Source organism: Nerophis ophidion, linkage group LG04 (assembly GCF_033978795.1).
Source record: "Nerophis ophidion isolate RoL-2023_Sa linkage group LG04, RoL_Noph_v1.0, whole genome shotgun sequence".
Lineage (NCBI taxonomy): Eukaryota > Metazoa > Chordata > Actinopteri > Syngnathiformes > Syngnathidae > Nerophis > Nerophis ophidion.
Genome location: NC_084614.1, coordinates 70,851,135 through 70,869,889, shown reverse-complemented (window position 1 = coordinate 70,869,889; position 18,755 = coordinate 70,851,135). Strand labels below are relative to the sequence as shown.

At 36.8% G+C, this 18,755-nt stretch overlaps 2 protein-coding genes across 3 annotated transcripts in view; one reads left to right on the top strand and one right to left on the bottom strand.

The window, feature by feature from the left end:
• LOC133551821 (smoothelin-like protein 2) overlaps positions 1-6,333 on the top strand; it is a 33,260-nt gene extending 26,927 nt beyond the window's left edge. For both annotated transcript variants that reach the window (XM_061898937.1, XM_061898939.1), the window contains exons 9-13: positions 1,880-1,928; positions 2,001-2,123; positions 2,194-2,308; positions 4,339-4,490; positions 6,110-6,333. In XM_061898937.1, coding sequence (XP_061754921.1) covers positions 1,880-1,928; positions 2,001-2,123; positions 2,194-2,308; positions 4,339-4,490; positions 6,110-6,236 — 566 coding nt within the window. In that variant the 3' untranslated portion in view covers positions 6,237-6,333. The remainder of the gene's footprint in view (positions 1-1,879; positions 1,929-2,000; positions 2,124-2,193; positions 2,309-4,338; positions 4,491-6,109) is intronic.
• Positions 1-18,755, bottom strand: part of LOC133551824 (uncharacterized) — a 502,474-nt gene that overhangs the window by 121,571 nt on the left and 362,148 nt on the right. The gene's annotated exons all lie outside the window — the stretch shown is intronic.

Genomic DNA, 18,755 nt, shown 5'->3' with positions numbered 1-18,755 from the left:
TAAATGGTGTTGATTTGGGGAGCAAAGTACTGATTAAATAATTATTTTAATTACTTATTTGGTTAATTAGTATATTATTTTATAAAGACATAAGCTCATTGTTGTCTAAGGTAACCATTTTAGCCTGCTAACAATTACAGCTAAGACACAATATTTTCGGCCCTGGCACAGTCCACAGTTATGCTAACTGCTATTTAGGGCTATTTCCTACATTTGATTTCCTACATTTGACTCTTATTTTTGTTTGTCCCTTTTGTAATTAGTTATTCGTTTAATTGATATTATTAGTTTATAAAGATTTAAGGTATTTTTTTCTACAATAACGGTGTTAGCTGGCTGGCAAATACTGCTAAAAAAACACGACTATTTTCTTATTGGTATTTTTGTTTTTTTTTAATGATTTGCTTATTATTTGTCACTTTTTGTACACTCAACTATAAAATGTATGCTTGCGTCTTTACAGAAAAACGTCTCTATTTTCACGACTCTATTTTCTGCTAGGCACATTCCATAGTTACGCTAGTGCTATTGATTGATTAATTGAAACTTTTATTAGTAGATTGCACAGTACAGTACATATTCCGTACAATTGACCACTAAATGGTAACACCCAGATAAGTTTTTCAACTTGTTTAAGTCGGGGTCCACGTTAATCATATCATGGTGGTAAGTCTAGTGCTATGTAAGGCTAATGCTCATATTCACGCTCAGAATTTTGACACTTAGTTTTGTTTCCCACTCAAATATTTTTTTTAATTACTTATTTGGTTAAATAGTATAATAGTTTATAAAGACATACGGTCATTGTTGTCTACGGTAACCGTTTTAGCATGCTAACAAACACAGCTAAGACACAATATTTTCGCCCAGGCACAGTCCACAGTTATGCTAACTGCTATTTAGAGCTAATGCCATTATTTGCTTTCCTACATTTGATACTTATTTTTGTTTCTCCCTGTTGTAATTAGTTATTTGTTTAAATAATATTATTAGTTTATAAAGAGTTAAGGTATTTTTTTCTACAATAATGGTGTTAGCTGGCTAGCAAATAGAGCTAAAAAACACGACTAGTTTCTGCTTAGTATTTTTTCTTGTTTTTTATGATTTGCTTATTATTTGTCACTTTTTGTACACTCAACTATAAAATGTATGCTTGCGTCTTTACAGAAAAACTTCTCTATTTTCACGACTCTATTTTCTGCTAGGCACATTTCATAGTTACGCTAGTGCTATTGATTGATTAATTAAAACTTTTATTACTAGATTGCACAGTACAGTACATATTCCGTACAATTGACCACTAAATGGTAACACCCGGATAAGTTTTTCAACTTGTTTAAGTCGGGGTCCTTGTTAATCAATTCATGGTGGTAAGTCTAGTGCTATGTAAGGCTAATGCTCATATTCACGCTCTGAATTTTGACACTTAGTTTTGTTTCCCACTCAAATAATTGTTTTAATTACCTATTTGGTTAATTAGTATAATAGTTTATAAAGACATACGGTCATTGTTGTCTACGGTAACCGTTTTAGCATGCTAACAAACACAGCTAAGACACAATATTTTCGCCCAGGCACAGTCCACAGTTTTGCTAACTGCTATTTAGAGCTAATGCCAATATTTGCTTTCCTACATTTGACTCTTATTTTTGTATTTCCCTGTTGTAGTTAGTTATTTGTTTAATTAATATTATTAATTTATAAAGATTTAAGGTATTTTTTTTATACAGTAATGGTGTTAGCATGCTAGCAAATACAGCTAAACAAACCACTGCTCTATTTTCTGCTTGGTATTTTTTTTTTTTTTTGATGATTTGCTTTATTATTTGTGACTTTGTATACACTCTTAACTGTAAAATGTATAATTGTGTCTTTACAGAAAAACTTCTGCCCTCTAAATCAATCGTCAAAACAGGTTTCGACAACAAGTAAGTTGACCGCGACTCCCGTGTTTACATCCTGTTCGCATCGCGGTCAATATTCCGTGTCTCCGTTTTCAGGAAAGCTAACCCGCCCAGCGTCGACTTCAAACCAGACCCAGTGAAGTCGCACACGCTTCCACGCCCCAGCGGGGCTCAGGCCAAGCGCGCCCTCTTCGAGAGGATGAACTCGGAGCCGACAAAGTTCGTACATTTGAAGGGTTTCCAGAAACAACTTATCACTCAGACGCTAAGTTGTATTTTTATTCGATAGGCCGAAGGATTCCAAACCCAAACTGAAGCGATCCCAGAGTTTTGGAGTTTCCAGCGCTAGTGGTATTAAGCAGATCCTGCTGGAGTGGTGCCGCTCAAAAACCATTGGATACAAGGTACAAAGCAGTTGGCTGAAATACATAACAGTGATCGGTCTTATTGAGGTTTTTACAGGCAGAGATAAGAAATCTGCCACTATGGGGGCTGCACTGTACCAGTTATTTTACAATGATCTTTATTAGTATTGTTATTATTATTATTAGTAGTAGTACTACTACAAAACACAAAACCAGTGAAGTAAACCATACATAATAAAAGAATACAATGATTTGCAAATGATTTTCAACCCATATTCAACTGAATAGACTGCAAAGACAAGATATTTAACGTTGGAACTGGAAAACTTTGTTATTTTTTGTAAATGTTAGCTCATTTGGATTTTGATGCCTGCAACATGTTTCAAGAAAGTGTCAAAAAAGGCTGAGAAAAGTTGAGGAATGCTCATCAAACACTTATTTGGAACATCCCACAGGTGATAATTGGGAACAGGTTAGTGCCATGATTAGGTATAAAAGCAGCTTCCATGAAATGCTCAGTCATTCACAAACAAGGATGGGGCGTGGGTCGCCACTTTGTGAACAAATGCCTGAGCAAAATGTTTAAGAACAATATTTCTCAACCAGCAATTGCAAGGAATTTAGGGATTTCACCATCTAGGGTCCGTAATATCATCAAAAGTTTCAGAGAATCTGGGGAAATCACTGCACATAAGCGCAAGGCTGAAAACCAACATTGAAGGCCCGTGACGTTCAGTCCCTCAGGCGGTAATGTGCAAAAAAACAACATCAGTGTGTAAAGGATATCGCCACATGAGCTCAGGAACACTTCAGAAAACCCCCGTCAGCAACTACAGTTGGTCGCTACATCTGTAAGTGCAAGTTAAAACTCTACTATGCAAAGCGAAAGCCTTTTATCAACAACACCCAGAAACGCCACTGGCTTTGCTGGGCCTCAACTCATCTAAGATGGACTAATGCAAATTGGAAAGGTGTTCTGTGGTCTGATGAGTGCATGTTTCAAACTGTTTTTGGAAAATATGGACGTGGTGTCCTCTGGACCAAAGAGGAAAAGAACCATTCGGATTGTTATACGCGCAAAAGTTGAAAAGTCAGCATCTGTGATGGTATGGGGGTGCATTAGTGCCCAAGGTATGGGTAACTTACACATCTGTGAAGGCACCCATGCCTTCATACAGGTTTTGGAGCAACATATGTTGCCATCCAAGCGACGTTATCATGGACGCCCCTGCTTATTTCAGCAAAACAATGCCAAGCCACGTGTAACAACTGCGTGGCTTCATAGTAAAAGAGTGCTGGTACTAGACTGGCCTGCCTGTCGTCCAGACCTGTCTCCCATTGAAAATGTGTAGCGCATTATGAAGCCTAAAATACCACAACCGAGACTCCCAGACTGTTGAACAACTTAAACTGTACATCAAGCAAGAATTGGAAAGAATTCCACCCGAAAAGCTTCAAAAATTGGTATTCTCAGTTCCCAAACGTTTACTGAGTGTTGTTATAAGGAAAGGCCATGTAAAACAGTGGTAAAAATGCCCCTATGCCGACTTTTTTGCAGTGTGTTACTGCCATTAAATTCGTCGTTATTGATTATTTGCAAAAAAAAAAAGAATTTGGTTTCTCAATTTAACATTAAATATCTTGTACTTGCAGTCTATTCAATTGAATATAAGTTGAAAAGGTTTTGCAAAATCATTTTATTCTGTTTTTATTTACGAATTACACAACGTGCCAACTTCACTGGTTTTTGGGTTTTGTACCATTCAGTTAGAATGTGTCTGAACTTTTGACCGATACTTTGTTCATGCACAAAGTATGTTTTCTATTGGAATTTATTTATATTTATTATATACCACAAATATGAATAATGATTATTAAAATAGCTTACTAGACTTCACGGGAAGTGCAGCAGCCTGAGAAATATAAAGACAAACATATTTTTTTTTTAAGCCAGTAGGGCTAGCTTCAGTTATATTACAGGTTTAGCTCTGACAAAAAGAGTAAACCGAGTCTATGGTTGGGAGAAAAGTCCATAAAAAAAAGTAATGCACTCAAATATTCCTCTGCAGAACATCGACATCCAGAATTTCTCCTCCAGCTGGAGCGACGGAATGGCTTTCTGTGCTCTGGTTCACTCCTTCTTCCCTCTGGAGTTTGACTACAACACGTTACAGCCCGCCAACCGCAAGCAGAACTTGCAAACGGCCTTCACTATAGCGGAGTAAGTGGAATCGAGCCCTGCAAGAATAAAGTTCATTTTAAAACCTCAGGTCCTAAGATGGTCCCTCGCATTGAAGTATAATGAATGAAAACATATACCGTTTATTTGTGTCAATTTCACTATAGTCTTACAAACAAACTAACCATTTCTATGAAATTGTAAAATATTTCAATTTAATGATCATTATTTTATTTTTTTTAGGATTTGATATTATATTGTTTATTATTGTTTGTTTTGTGTCCATTCTGTCATAAAAACTAATCATTATATGATTAGGAAAAATCTGAAATTTGCAAAAGTTTCCAAAGACTCTGTTGAAAAGTGGAACATTTGGGAGTATTAGTCTGTTTACTTTTTACACTCGGGTCCTAAAATAGTCCATCTCATTCACGAATAATTAAAAAAATACATTTAAAAAAAAATTATCAATATCAAATCTGTAAAAAAATTTACTTGGACGTACTATTAATATGTATTTAAATTTTATGATAATTGTTATTATTATTGTCTATGTAAAAGGGGTAGTTTAATGTTATATTGTTTATTATTTCTTTTTGTTCCCATCTTATCATTAAAACTTCTTATTCTATTAATCAAAAATTAAAAAGTAAAAAATAAATGCAATAGCTTCCAAAGATTACAGTAAGGTGTAAAGTGGAATATTTGGGAGGATTACTGTTTACTTTTTACCCTCAGGTGCTAAACTGTGCCTCTCATAAGTGTATGATAAAAATAAAAAATAAAAAATATATATATAATCATATCACATTTTTAAACAAATAAAATCAAACAAACTATTGATACAATAATTTATTATATCTAGATTTTATGATCATTATTATTATTGTTACTGTCCTTACTATTGTCCTTAGAAGTATTATAGTTGAAATTATTATATTGTTTATGATTATTTGTTTTTATGCCCATTTTGTCTTGAAAGTTTCTGATTGTATTAAAAGGAAAACACAAAACATGCAATATTTTACAAATATTAAGGTGCAAAGTGAAACTTTTTTTAGGTCTTAAAATGTTCCCTCTCATTAACTTATGATTGAAAAAGTATAGTAAAAACAATTTCACTATATCAAATCTTTAAAAATACAAACTTGAACACACTATTGATGTAATAACGTATATTAAATTTGTATTATCCTTACTTGTACAATTGTTAATAATATAGCTACTATTATTATTGTCATAACTATTGTTTGAATTAAGATAATAAAAAATTTGATATTGTATCGTTTATTGATATGTTTTTATGCCAATTTTGTATATAAAACTGTTCATTTTGCAATATTTTCAATAGATTAGGTCCAAAGTGGAATACTTTGGAGGACTACTCTGGCAACACTTATTTTGAAAAGCAAAAATCAAATCTAATACATCATATTTTTTCCACGACATCAGACCTAACTTGAGCAATGAGTTTATTCTAAAAAATGTGATTACAATGAGAGTCAATGGGACACAATGGGTCCTGAAGGTTAATAGTGCGATCATAAATGCACTATTTATGGAAAAACAACAAATCCTGGCCATTTTCCTCCAATTAGCCTTAAAATGCAACCAATGGTTAAAGCACATTGTATCCTTAAATATATCATCCCTCCTGTCAGGAAACAAGCTGACTGTCTCCGTCTGATCGAGGTGGACGACATGCTGGAAATGGGAGACAAGCCGGACCCCATGTGTGTGTTTACATATGTCCAGTCCCTGTACAACCACTTGAAGACGTTTGAGTAACTCTGTATCAGAGATCTTCATCACAAAGATGCATATTGTTGTTTTGCTACAATATATAACCATCACCATGAATAAGCAATCTTTTATTTTGAATTGAGATCCGTGTGTGTCTCTTTCAAATTTGCAGTGTTTGCACTATTGAAAGTAATTGCACGTATGTATGTATGTATATATATATATATATATATATATATATATATATATATATATATATATATATATATATATATATAAACACACACACGGACGTACGTATGTATATATATATATATATATATATATATATATATATATATATATATATATAATGATAAATGGGTTGTACTTGTATAGCGCTTTTCTACCTTCAAGGTACTCAACGCGCTTTGACACTACTTCCACATTTACCCATTCACACACACATTCACACACTGATGGAGGGAGCTGCCAAGCAAGGCGCTAACCAGCACCAGTTCAGGAGCAAGGGTGAAGTGTCTTGCTCAGGACACAACGGACGTGACGAGGTTGGTACTAGGTGGGGATTGAACCGGGGACCCTCGGGTTGCGCACGGCCACTCTCTCAGTGCGTCACGCCGTCCCTATATATACGTGTGTGTGTATATATATATATATATATATATATATATATATATGTATGTATGTATGTATGTATGTATGTATGTATGTATGTATGTATGTATGTATGTATGTATGTATGTATGTATGTGTATATATAGAGATGTATGAATATATGTATGTATGTATATATGTATACATATATATATATATGTGTATATAGGTGTGTATAAGTACATATGTATATGTTTGTATATGTATATATGTATGTGTTTATATTTATGTATGTGTGTATACTGTGTATATGTGTGTATATATATATATATATATATATATGTGTGTGTGTGTACATATATATATATACATACACACACATATATACATATATAAATGTGTATATAAATAGATATATATACACATACATATACATACATATACGTATAAATATAAAATACATATATATATATATACATAAATTAAGTGCAGAAAACATATATATATATACTGTATGTGTGTATATATATCAATATACATATACTGTGTATGTATGTATATATATATATGTATGTATATATATATATATATGTATATATATATATATATATATATATATATATATATATACACACATACACAAACACACACCGTATTTCCTTGAATTGCCGCCGGGTATATACTATCTGCATGACTCGTTTTACCGCCGGGTCAAACTCGTTTCGCAGAATAATTAGCATATGCCTCATTTTACCGCCGGGTCAAACTCGTCACGTCACAAGTGTGTAACACAGCTGGGAAATAAGCCATATTTCCTCTCATGGCATGCCCTCATATTACCTGCGCCGTTTCCACGTCTAATCTCACCAGCATAACACAGGCGCTCACGTGACCCGCTGCAGCCTATCGCGCTCTATATAATCCAGCGTTCCAAGATGGCTGCCAGGTGCGCTAGCTAAACCTGGGGACATCTGAAGCCGGTATGTTTTAAAGTTGTGGTTTGCTTGCATATTGTAAAAACAACCGTCCAACATTTTACATCTAATTGTAAACTAATAGGTGCCCATGGCGATGTTAAGATATTAAGCCGAGTTGGTAAGTGAATTTGTTTGCTAATAGTAGCTACTAGCCGTACCCATGTATTTTCTATGGCCGGTTAGCATCGGGTTTTAATCCTGTTTCCTCCATTGTTTCTGATCCGATTGAATTTATATTTACGTTGAGTCCCTATTTTGGGTACTTACATACGGTGACTGAGTGTTGTGGCGTTTTAAGGCCATCTGCATTTTTTATGCTACATAATAACGTTTTTTTTTTTTTATTAAACATGCTTTTCATGATGGTATCCTTACATCACACTCAAATTTATAAGTGCAGGCCTAAATTTACCGCATGCCTTTGGTAAGCGCCGGAGTGAGAAGAGGTTTGAAATTAATTAGCGCATGCCTAAATTTACCGCATGCCTTTGGTGAGCGCTGGAGTGAGAAGAGCTTTTAAATTAATTACCGCCCTGGCGCTAATTCAAGGAAATACGGTATATAAAAAATACATGATCGTATGAGTCGGTGCACATTGCCACCGACTGGCCAAGTCGAGGCAGTACTGCCCTTCAGGTTGAATAGTTTTACCTCATGGGACACTTTATTGGGTACACCTGCACACTAATAGAAATTATCATTTCATTACACAGCAATAATGCATGTTAGTTTTTTAGCCTACATTAAAAAAGGGAGGGGGTGGGGGGGTGTAAAGCCTAAAATATAAAGATATAGACCGATATGTGAATTTATTAGATCGACATGGAGCCCCCCCGTAATAAAGAAAAAAGGAAAAATAAGAAATGAAACCACTCAACACAAAAACTCATAACATTGATAGGAACTCAAGAGTAGAAAGTAATAGTGTGCTATAACTTTTATTTTTGAATCTTAGCTTTTTTTTCACCTCACCTGTTATCTTCATTCCTGGAGCATAATTCAGGCTTCAGTGGTTTACAAAATGGATGGTAATTATTTCCAAATAGGATACACATTTACATGTATTACAACATAGCTATTTACAAATAAATACATTGAAAAAAAACAATTCGACAACAGGTGTGTGACTTGATTTTTTTGGGGGGGGGGTCTGAAAAACTTTTTGATGCCAGCTTCGGCCTCACCCATGGACCGGGACCAGTCTGCGACCCTGTGGTTGGGGACCCCTTCTTATACTGCACTTCACTAATTTTATGATCATTAAATACCCTCACCAACTCTGAACAACAGACACTTGAAAAGGCTGATTATGGAGGTTTTTATTACGAAAGCTTATTTTGGGACACTGAATTTATGTATTTGAATATTTTTAAGTTGCGTTTTTTTTTTTTTTACATAATTTTACGCTGACCATTTCATGAAATAAAAATATAATGCATAATATATTGTAAAGATTTAGTGTGAAATATCCATCCATCCATCCATTTTCTACCGCTTATTCCCTTTTGGGGTCGCGGGGGGCGCTGGCGCCTATCTCAGCTACAATCTGGCGGAAGGCGGGGTACACCCTGGACAAGTCGCCACCTCATCGCAGGGCCAACACAGATAGACAGACAACATTCACACTCACATTCACACACTAGGGCCAATTTAGTGTTGCCAATCAACCTATCCCCAGGTGCATGTTTTTGGAAGTGGGAAGAAGCCGGAGTACCCGGAGGGAACCCACGCATTCACGGGGAGAACATGCAAACTCCACACAGAAAGATCCCGAGCCTGGACTTGAACCCAAGACTGCAGGACCTTCGTATTGTGAGGCAGACGCACTAACCCCTCTCCCACCGTGAAGCCCCTAGTGTGAAATAATTATTGTTAAAAAAAATCACAGTAAAAAAAACTGAATTGAGTACAATAATATTCATCCATCCATCCATTTTCTACCGCTTATTCCCTTTCGGGGTCGCGGGGGGCGCTGGCGCCTATCTCAGCTACAATCGGGCGGAAGGCGGGGTATTCATTGCCTCAAAACTCAAGACTCACTTCCGGTGAATTAGGACCGAAACAACCGATCCGTTTTTCGAACCATCCGATGAAGCGCCTTTGTCTCAATTCACTGAACGTTTTAAAGCAACAAATATTTTTGCACGGTAATTTTTTGAAACATTTTTTTACACTGTATTTCTACACAAAACATACATTTTTATTCAACGAAATTGTCGGCAAAGTTTGATGTAAAACAATTCGAACACATATTCGAACAATAAATTCAGTGTCCCAAAAAGTTTCGTTATAACGATAAACCTTTATTAACCTTTTTTTTTATTGTCTATGAATGTTCTCATTCATCTCAGGGCGTTCAATCGTTCGCAACTGGACTGTTTGGTTTGTCTTGGAAGACGTATCTCCCAGTTAATCCAAGTAGGCTTCATCAGTTCGTGCTCGTAGATTTAGATTGGTCAGATCTAGTCCAGCGCCTGGGGCCAAAACCCCAAACACCAGGAGGGTGTGCCTGGGCAAGGATGGTTTTGCCCTATTGTGTTGAGAAAAACTGTTTCGATGCAAACAAGCATTCCTAACTGTCAAAGCCAACGGATGTCTTTGAAGTGTAAATTCCCCTCATTCGCATTGTGGCAGAACAATGGCTGTGGATCGGCTACTATCAGTCCAAAATAGTCGGAATCCCCCACGTTAGCATTCCATTCAGTTGTAAAGAAATGGCAGATGTCATTCTGGTCACCCTCTACGACCAGAATGTTTCCAACTCATGTTATTTGTTGGAGGCTAAATTGCAGAGGCTTTTAGGAATGGTTGAAATGACTGTGTTGTATGTGGGATACCACCTCTGTTCAGGGATATTTTTTCAACCTTGACAGAGATGGCTTCCCTCACTACTATCTCTAATCATCTGTACTCCCTGTCCAGAATCTCTACATTTTTGTTGTCAAAGGTGTGCTGTTTCTCTCTGAGGCGCCATGTGTCGACTTAGTGGTTGTTTTGTTTCCCCCAGTATGCCAATCAGTGCATTCATCATTACACTGGATAGCATACACCAGATTATTTTTGTGGTTGTAGGGTGTCCGGTCTTTAGGATGCATCGGTCTCTGTCTCTGGGTGTTGCCTGGTTTGAAGTGTACATGGATGTTGTGTTGGTTAAAAAATATTCTGAGTTCCTCAGACAGACCTGATAGACTTTGACTTACTAAGACTTAGACGAAAGTTATTGATCCACAAGGTAAATTGTTCCACAGGGTAGCTCAATTACAAAGGATGGAAAGGATAATCCAGGTATAAAGTAGACTAAAAATGTCTACTTTACTGGGATGTTTATATTGGTTGAAAATTCTTCTGAGTTTTTCAGACAGACCTGATAAACTTCGACTTACTAAGACTTAGACAAACGTTATTGATCCACAAGGGAAATTGTTCCACACGGTAGCTCAGTTCCAAAGGATGGAAAGTGTAAGTAATGGAAAGGACAATGCAGGTATAAAGTAGACTAAAAATGTCTTCTTTACTGGGATGTTGTATTGGTTAAAAATTCTTCTGAGTTTCTCAGACAGACCTGATAGACGTCGACTTACTAAGACTTAGACAAACGTTATTGATCCACAAGGGAAATTGTTCCACATGGTAGCTCAGTTCCAAAGGATGGAAAGGGTAAGTAATGGAAAGGACAATGCAGGTATAAAGTAGACTAAAAATGTCTACTTTACTGGGATGCTGTATTGGTTGAAAATTCTTCTGAGTTTCTCAGACAGACATGATAGACTTAGACTTACTAAGATTTAGACAAACGTTATTGATCCACAAGGGAAATTGTTCCACACGGTAGCTCAGTTCCAAAGGATGGAAAGGGTAAGTAATGGAAAGGACAATGCTGGTATAAAGTAGACTAAAAATGTCTACTTTACTGGGATGCTGTATTGGTTGAAAATTCTTCTGAGTTTCTCAGACAGACCTGATAGACTTAGACTTACTAAGACTTAGACAAAGGTTATTGATTCGCAAGGGAAATTGTTCCACACGGTAGCTCAGTTACAAGAAATGGAAAGGGTAAGGATGGAAAAGATAATCCAGGTATAAAGTAGACTAAAAAGGTCTACCCTACTGTGATGCTGTATTGGTTGAAAATTCTTCTGGGTTTCTCAGACAGACCTGATAGAGGTCGACTTACTAAGATTTAGACAAACGTTATTGATCCACAAGGGAAATTATTCCACACGGTAGCTCAGTTGCAAAGGATGGAAAGGGTAAGGATGGAAAGGATAATGCAAGTATAAAGTAGACTAAAAATGTCTACTTTACTGGGATGTTGTATTGGTTAAAAAATCTTCTGAGTTTCTCAGACAGACCTGATAGACTTAGACTTACTAAGACTTAGACAAAGGTTATTGATTCGCAAGGGAAATTGTTCCACACGGTAGCTCAGTTACAAGAAATGGAAAGGGTAAGGATGGAAAAGATAATCCAGGTATAAAGTAGACTAAAAATGTCTACCCTACTGGGATGCTGTATTGATTGAAAATTCTTCTGAGTTTCTCAGACAGACCTGATAGACTTAGACTTACTAAGATTTAGACAAACGTTATTGATCCACAAGGGAAATTATTCCACACGGTAGCTCAAAGCAACAAACAAAAAATCGGAAAATCCCCGTTACTGAGGTGGCTAACCATGATGCGTGCAGTTTATCAAAGCAACAATCAAACAATCGGAAAATTCCCGTCGTATCAATTCCTAGATATGGTCGTAATTATACTAAATGCACTGGGCATAATAAACACAACATTATTAATATTGCTATTTCGGATAATTTGATCAAAAATTCCCTAAAACAGCCCACTACCTATAATATAGGTTTTTTAAACATAAGATCATTGTCTCCCAAAACGTTGTTAGTTAATGATATTATCAGAGACAACAATCTTAACGTCATCGGTCTCAGCGAAACCTGGCTTAAACCAAACGACTTATTTGCGCTAAATGAGGCATGTCCTCCTAACTTTACACATGCGCATATTGCCCGTCCGCTTAAAAGGGGTGGGGGGGGTCGCACTAATATACAACAAAAACTTTAACCTTAGTCCTAACATAAATAATAAATATAAATCGTTTGAGGTGTTTACTATGAGGTCTGTCACACCGCTGCCTCTACACCTGGCTTTTATCTACCGCCCCCCAGGGCCCTGTTCGGACTTTATCAATGAATTCTCAGAGTTCGTTGCTGATCTAGTGACACACGCCGATAATATAATCATAATGGGGGACTTTAATATCCATATGAATACCCCATCGGACCCATCGTGCGTAGCGCTCCAGACTATAATTGATAGCTGTGGTCTCACACAAATAATAAATGAACCCACGCATCGCAACGGTAATACGATAGACCTAGTGCTCGTCAGGGGTATCACCGTTTCCAAAGTTACAATACTCCCGTATACTAAAGTATTGTCCGATCATTACCTTATAAAATTCGAGGTTCAGACGCATGTTCGTCAAACTAATAATAATAATAACTGCTATAGCAACCGCAACATTAATACGGCCACAACGACAACTCTTGCTGACCTACTGCCCTCGATAATGGCACCATTCCCAAAATATGTGGGCTCTATTGATAACCTCACTAACAACTTTAACGACGCCCTGCGCGAAACCATTGATAACATAGCACCGCTAAAGTTAAAAAAGGCTTCAAAAAAGCGCACCCCGTGGTTTACAGAAGAAACTAGAGCTCAGAAATTATTATGTAGAAAGCTGGAACGCAAATGGCGCACGACTAAACTTGAGTTGCACCATCAAGCATAGAGTGATAGTTTAATAACTTATAAACGCATGCTTACCTTAGCTAAAGCTAAATATTACTCAAATCTCATCCACCGTAATAAAAACGATCCTAAATTTTTGTTTAGTACGGTAGCATCGCTAACCCAACAAGGGACCCCTTCCAGTAGCTCCTCCCACTCAACTGATGACTTTATGCAATTCTTTAATAAGAAAATTCAACGTATTAGAAAGGAGATTAAAGACAATGCGTCCAAGCTACAACTGGGTTCTATTAACACTGACACGATTGTATATACGGCGGATACTGCCCTCCAAAATAATTTCTCTCGTTTTGAGGAAATAACATTAGAGGAATTGTTACAACGTGTAAATGGAATAAAACAAACAACATGTTTACTTGACCCTCTTCCTGGGAAACTGATCAAGGAGCTCTTTGTATTATTAGGTCCATCAGTGCTAAATATTATAAACGTATCACTTTCCTTGGGCACTGTTCCCCTAGCATTCAAAAAAGCGGTTATTCATCCTCTTCTTTAAAGGCCTAACCTCGATCCTGACCTCATGGTAAACTACCGACCGGTGTCTCACCTTCCCTTTATTTCAAAAATCCTCAAAAAAATTGTTGCGGAGCAGCTAAATGAACACTTAGCGTCTAACAATCTATGTGAAACCTTTTAATCCGGTTTCAGGGCAAATCACTCCACGGAGACAGCCCTCGCAAAAATGACTAATGATCTATTGCTAACGATGGATTCTGATGCGTCATCTATGTTGCTGCTCCTCGATCTTAGCGCTGCTTTCGATACCGTCGATCATAATATTTTATTAGAACGTATCAAAACACGAATTGGTATGTCAGACTTAGCCCTGTCTTGGTTTAACTCTTATCTTACTGATAGGATGCAGTGCGTCTCCCATAACAATGTGACCTCGGACTACGTTAAGGTAACGTGTGGAGTTCCCCAGGGTTCGGTCCTTGGCCCTGAACTCTTCAGCATCTACATGCTGCCGCTAGGTGACATCATACGCAAATACGGTGTTAGCTTTCACTGTTATGCTGATGACACCAAACTCTACATGCCCCTAAAGCTGACCAACACGCCGGATTGTAGTCAGCTGGAGGCGTGTCTTAATGAAATTAAACAATGGATGTCCGCTAACTTTTTGCAACTCAACGCCAAAAAAACGGAAATGCTGATTATCGGTCCTGCTAGACACCGAACTCTATTTAATAATACAACTCTAACATTTGACAACCAAACAATTAAACAAGGCGACACGGTAAAGAATCTGGGTATTATCTTCGACCCAACTCTCTCCTTTGAGTCACACATTAAAAGCGTTACTAAAACGGCCTTCTTTCATCTCCGTAATATCGCTAAAATTCGCTCCATTCTGTCCACTAAAGACACTGAGATCATTATCCATGCGTTTGTTACGTCTCGTCTCGACTACTGTAACGTATTATTTTCGGGTCTCCCCATGTCTAGCATTAAAAGATTACAGTTGGTACAAAATGCGGCTGCTAGACTTTTGACAAGAACAAGAAAGTTTGATCACATTACGCCTGTACTGGCTCACCTGCACTGGCTTCCTCTGCACTTAAGATGTGACTTTAAGGTTTTACTACTTACGTATAAAATACTACACGGTCTAGCTCCATCCTATCTTGCCGATTGTATTGTACCATATGTCCCGGCAAGAAATCTGCGTTCAAAGGACTCCGGCTTATTAGTGATTCCCAAAGCCCAAAAAAAGTCTGCGGGCTATAGAGCGTTTTCCGTTCGGGCTCCAGTACTCTGGAATGCCCTCCCGGTAACAGTTCGAGATGCCACCTCAGTAGAAGCATTTAAGTCTCACCTTAAAACTCATTTGTATACTCTAGCCTTTAAATAGACTCCCTTTTTAGACCAGTTGATCTGCCGTTTATTTTCTTTTTCTTCTATGTCCCACTCTCCCTTGTGGAGGGGGTCCGGTCTGATCCGGTGGCCATCTACTGCTTGCCTGTGTATCGGCTGGGGACATCTCTGCGCTGCTGATCCGCCTCCGCTTGGGATGGTTTCCTGCTGGCTCCGCTGTGAACGGGACTCTCGCTGCTGTGTTGTATCCGCTTTGGACTGGACTCTCGCGACTGTGTTGGATCCATTATGGATTGAACTTTCACAGTATCATGTTAGACCCGCTCGACATCCATTGCTTTCCTCCTCTCCAAGGTTCTCATAGTCATCATTGTCACCGACGTCCCACTGGGTGTGAGTTTTCCTTGCCCTTATGTGGGCCTACCGAGGATGTCGTAGTGGTTTGTGCAGCCCTTTGAGACACTAGTGATTTAGGGCTATATAAGTAAACATTGATTGATTGATTGATTGAGTTGCAAAGGATGGAAAGGGTAAGGATGGAAAGGGTAAGGATGGAAAGGATAATGCAGGTATAAACTAGACTAAAAATGTCTACTTTACTGGGATGTTGTATTGGTTAAAAAATCTTCTGAGTTTCCCAGACGGACCTGATAGACTTAGACTTACTAAGACTTGGACAAAGGTTATTAATTCGCAAGGGAAATTGTTCCACACGGTAGCTCAGTTACAAGAAATGAAAAGGGTAAGGATGGAAAAGATAATCCAGGTATAAAGTAGACTAAAAATGTCTACCCTACTGGGATGCTGTATTGGTTGAAAATTCTTCTGAGTTTCTCAGACAGACCTGATAGACTTAGACTTACTAAGACTTAGACAAACGTTATTGATCCACAAGGGAAATTATTCCACACGGTAGCTCAGTTGCAAAGGATGGAAAGGGTAAGGGTGGAAAGGACAATGCAGGTATAAAGTAGACTAAAAATGTCTACTTTACTGGGATGTTGTATTGGTTAAAAAATCTTCTGAGTTTCTCAGACAGACCTGATAGACTTAGACGTACTAAGACTTAGACAAAGGTTATTGATTCGCAAGGGAAATTGTTCCACACGGTAGCTCAGTTACAAGAGATGGAAAGGGTAAGGATGGAAATGATAAAGCAGGTATAAAGTAGACTAAAAAGGCTACTTTACTGGGATGTTGTATTGGTTAAAAAATCTTCTGAGTTCCTCAGACAGACCTAAGAGACTTAGACTTACTTAGACTAGGACAAACTTTATTGATCCACAAGGGAAATTGTTCCACACAGTATCTCAGTTACAAAGGATGGATAGGGTAAGGATGGAAAGCACATTGCAGGTATAAAGTAGACTAAAAATGTACCATACTACCAATATAAATATAAGACGTATGTAATGTTTACATATTATATATACAGTATATAATATATACTGATGTATGATTATATTTTATTTGTCATGATCCTTGGCCGGATCATGTTTTGTTTAGTTATGTTCTGTTAGTTTCCTTAGTTCCTGTTTTGTGCACTTTTGGGTTTGTTTTTGGTTACCATGGGTACTAATTGGTTTCATCTGCCTCTGATTAGTGTTCGACACATTCACCACTTCCAGTAAATTAAGACTGAAGCCAATTGGCTGGTTCTTGGACAGGTTTGAATTTGCTTCAGTCTTAATTCTTCAAACGTGAGTCTTGAGTTCTGAAGCGTTAAATATTTCTGCACTCAATTTTTATACACTGAATTTTCTGCAGTTCATTTTTATAAAATAAATTTTTCACACTAAATTTTAACATTATTTTAACACACTGTATTTAAAACACACACATGTTAAAATTAGATTTTTTTAAATTCAAATTTGAAATTATCATTATACTTTGATGTAAAAAATATTCAATTACATTAACTCAGTGTCCAAAAAAACTCTTTCGTAATAAAGACACATATTCACCTCCATAAATTAGCTGCTTCAGTCTTAATTCATCAAAAGTTAGTCTTGAGTTCTGAAGCATTGATTATTTCTGCACTCAATTTTTATAAACTGAATTTTATGCACTTAATTTTTTTTTTTTTTCAATTACACTAAATTTCAAACCATGTATTTTAACAAACTGTATTTTAAACACACACACATTTTTTTAATTAAAATTTTAATTTAAAATGATAATTGTTATTAAATTCTAATTTGAAATTATCAGCATACCTTGATGTAAAAAAATGTATTCCATTAACTCAGTGTCCAAAAAAAAACCCTCTTTCATAACAAAGACGCATATTCACCTCCATAAATTAGCTGCTTCAGTCTTAATTTATCAAAAGTGAGTCTTGAGTTATGAAGCATTGAATATTTTTGCACTCCCTACACTGAGTTTTCTGTATTTAATTTATATAAAATTATTTTTTTACACTTCATTTTAACAGTATTTTACCAAACTGTATTTTAAACACACACATTTTAAAATTTGATTTTTTTTTATTTAAATTTGAAATCATCGGCATACTTTGATGTAACAATTCAATGACATAAACTCAGTGTAAAAAAAAAAAAAAGGCTTTTGTAATGAAGACACATATCAACCTCCATACATTGGCTGCTTCAGTCTTGATTACCGAAAAGTAAATTATGCAATGCTTTTTTTCTTTACTGATTTTTTAAAATAAATTACATAAACTTATCAATCAATCAATGTTTATTTATATAACCCTAAATCACTAGTGTCTCAAAGGGCTGCACAAACCACAACGACATCCTTGGTAGAGCCCACATAAGGGCAAGGAAAGCTCACCCCAGTGGGACGTCGGTAACAGTGACAATGATGACTATGAGAAACCTTGGAGAGGACCGCATATGTGCCGTCCATAAAGCTTCCGTCGACTCCCCTGAGAGACTGCGCGTCAAGACACCCGTGGAGACACCCTTCCGACTATCAGGTACTATTTAACTCACTAAAACACTAGCAACACAATAGAAAGACAAAGGATTTCCCAGAATTAACCTAGTAAATGTGTCTAAAAACATCGGAATCCGTCCCAATGTAATCGCGTTTTTTTTTTGTTTTTTTTTACTTTTTTCTAGTCCGTCGCTATCAATATCCTCAAACACGAATCTTTCATCCTCGCTCAAATTAATGGGGAAAATTGTCGTTTTCTCGGTCCGAATAGCACTTTTTGTTGGAGGCTCCCATTAAAAACAATGTGAATGTGTGAGGAGCTGTCACGCCAAATTTCTTCCCCCCCCCCATTTACTTCCGGGGTCATGATTACTACAGACGTTTTGTTGACGCTATATTATAAAAATATAACGCTATATTATAAAAATACAGACGTTTTG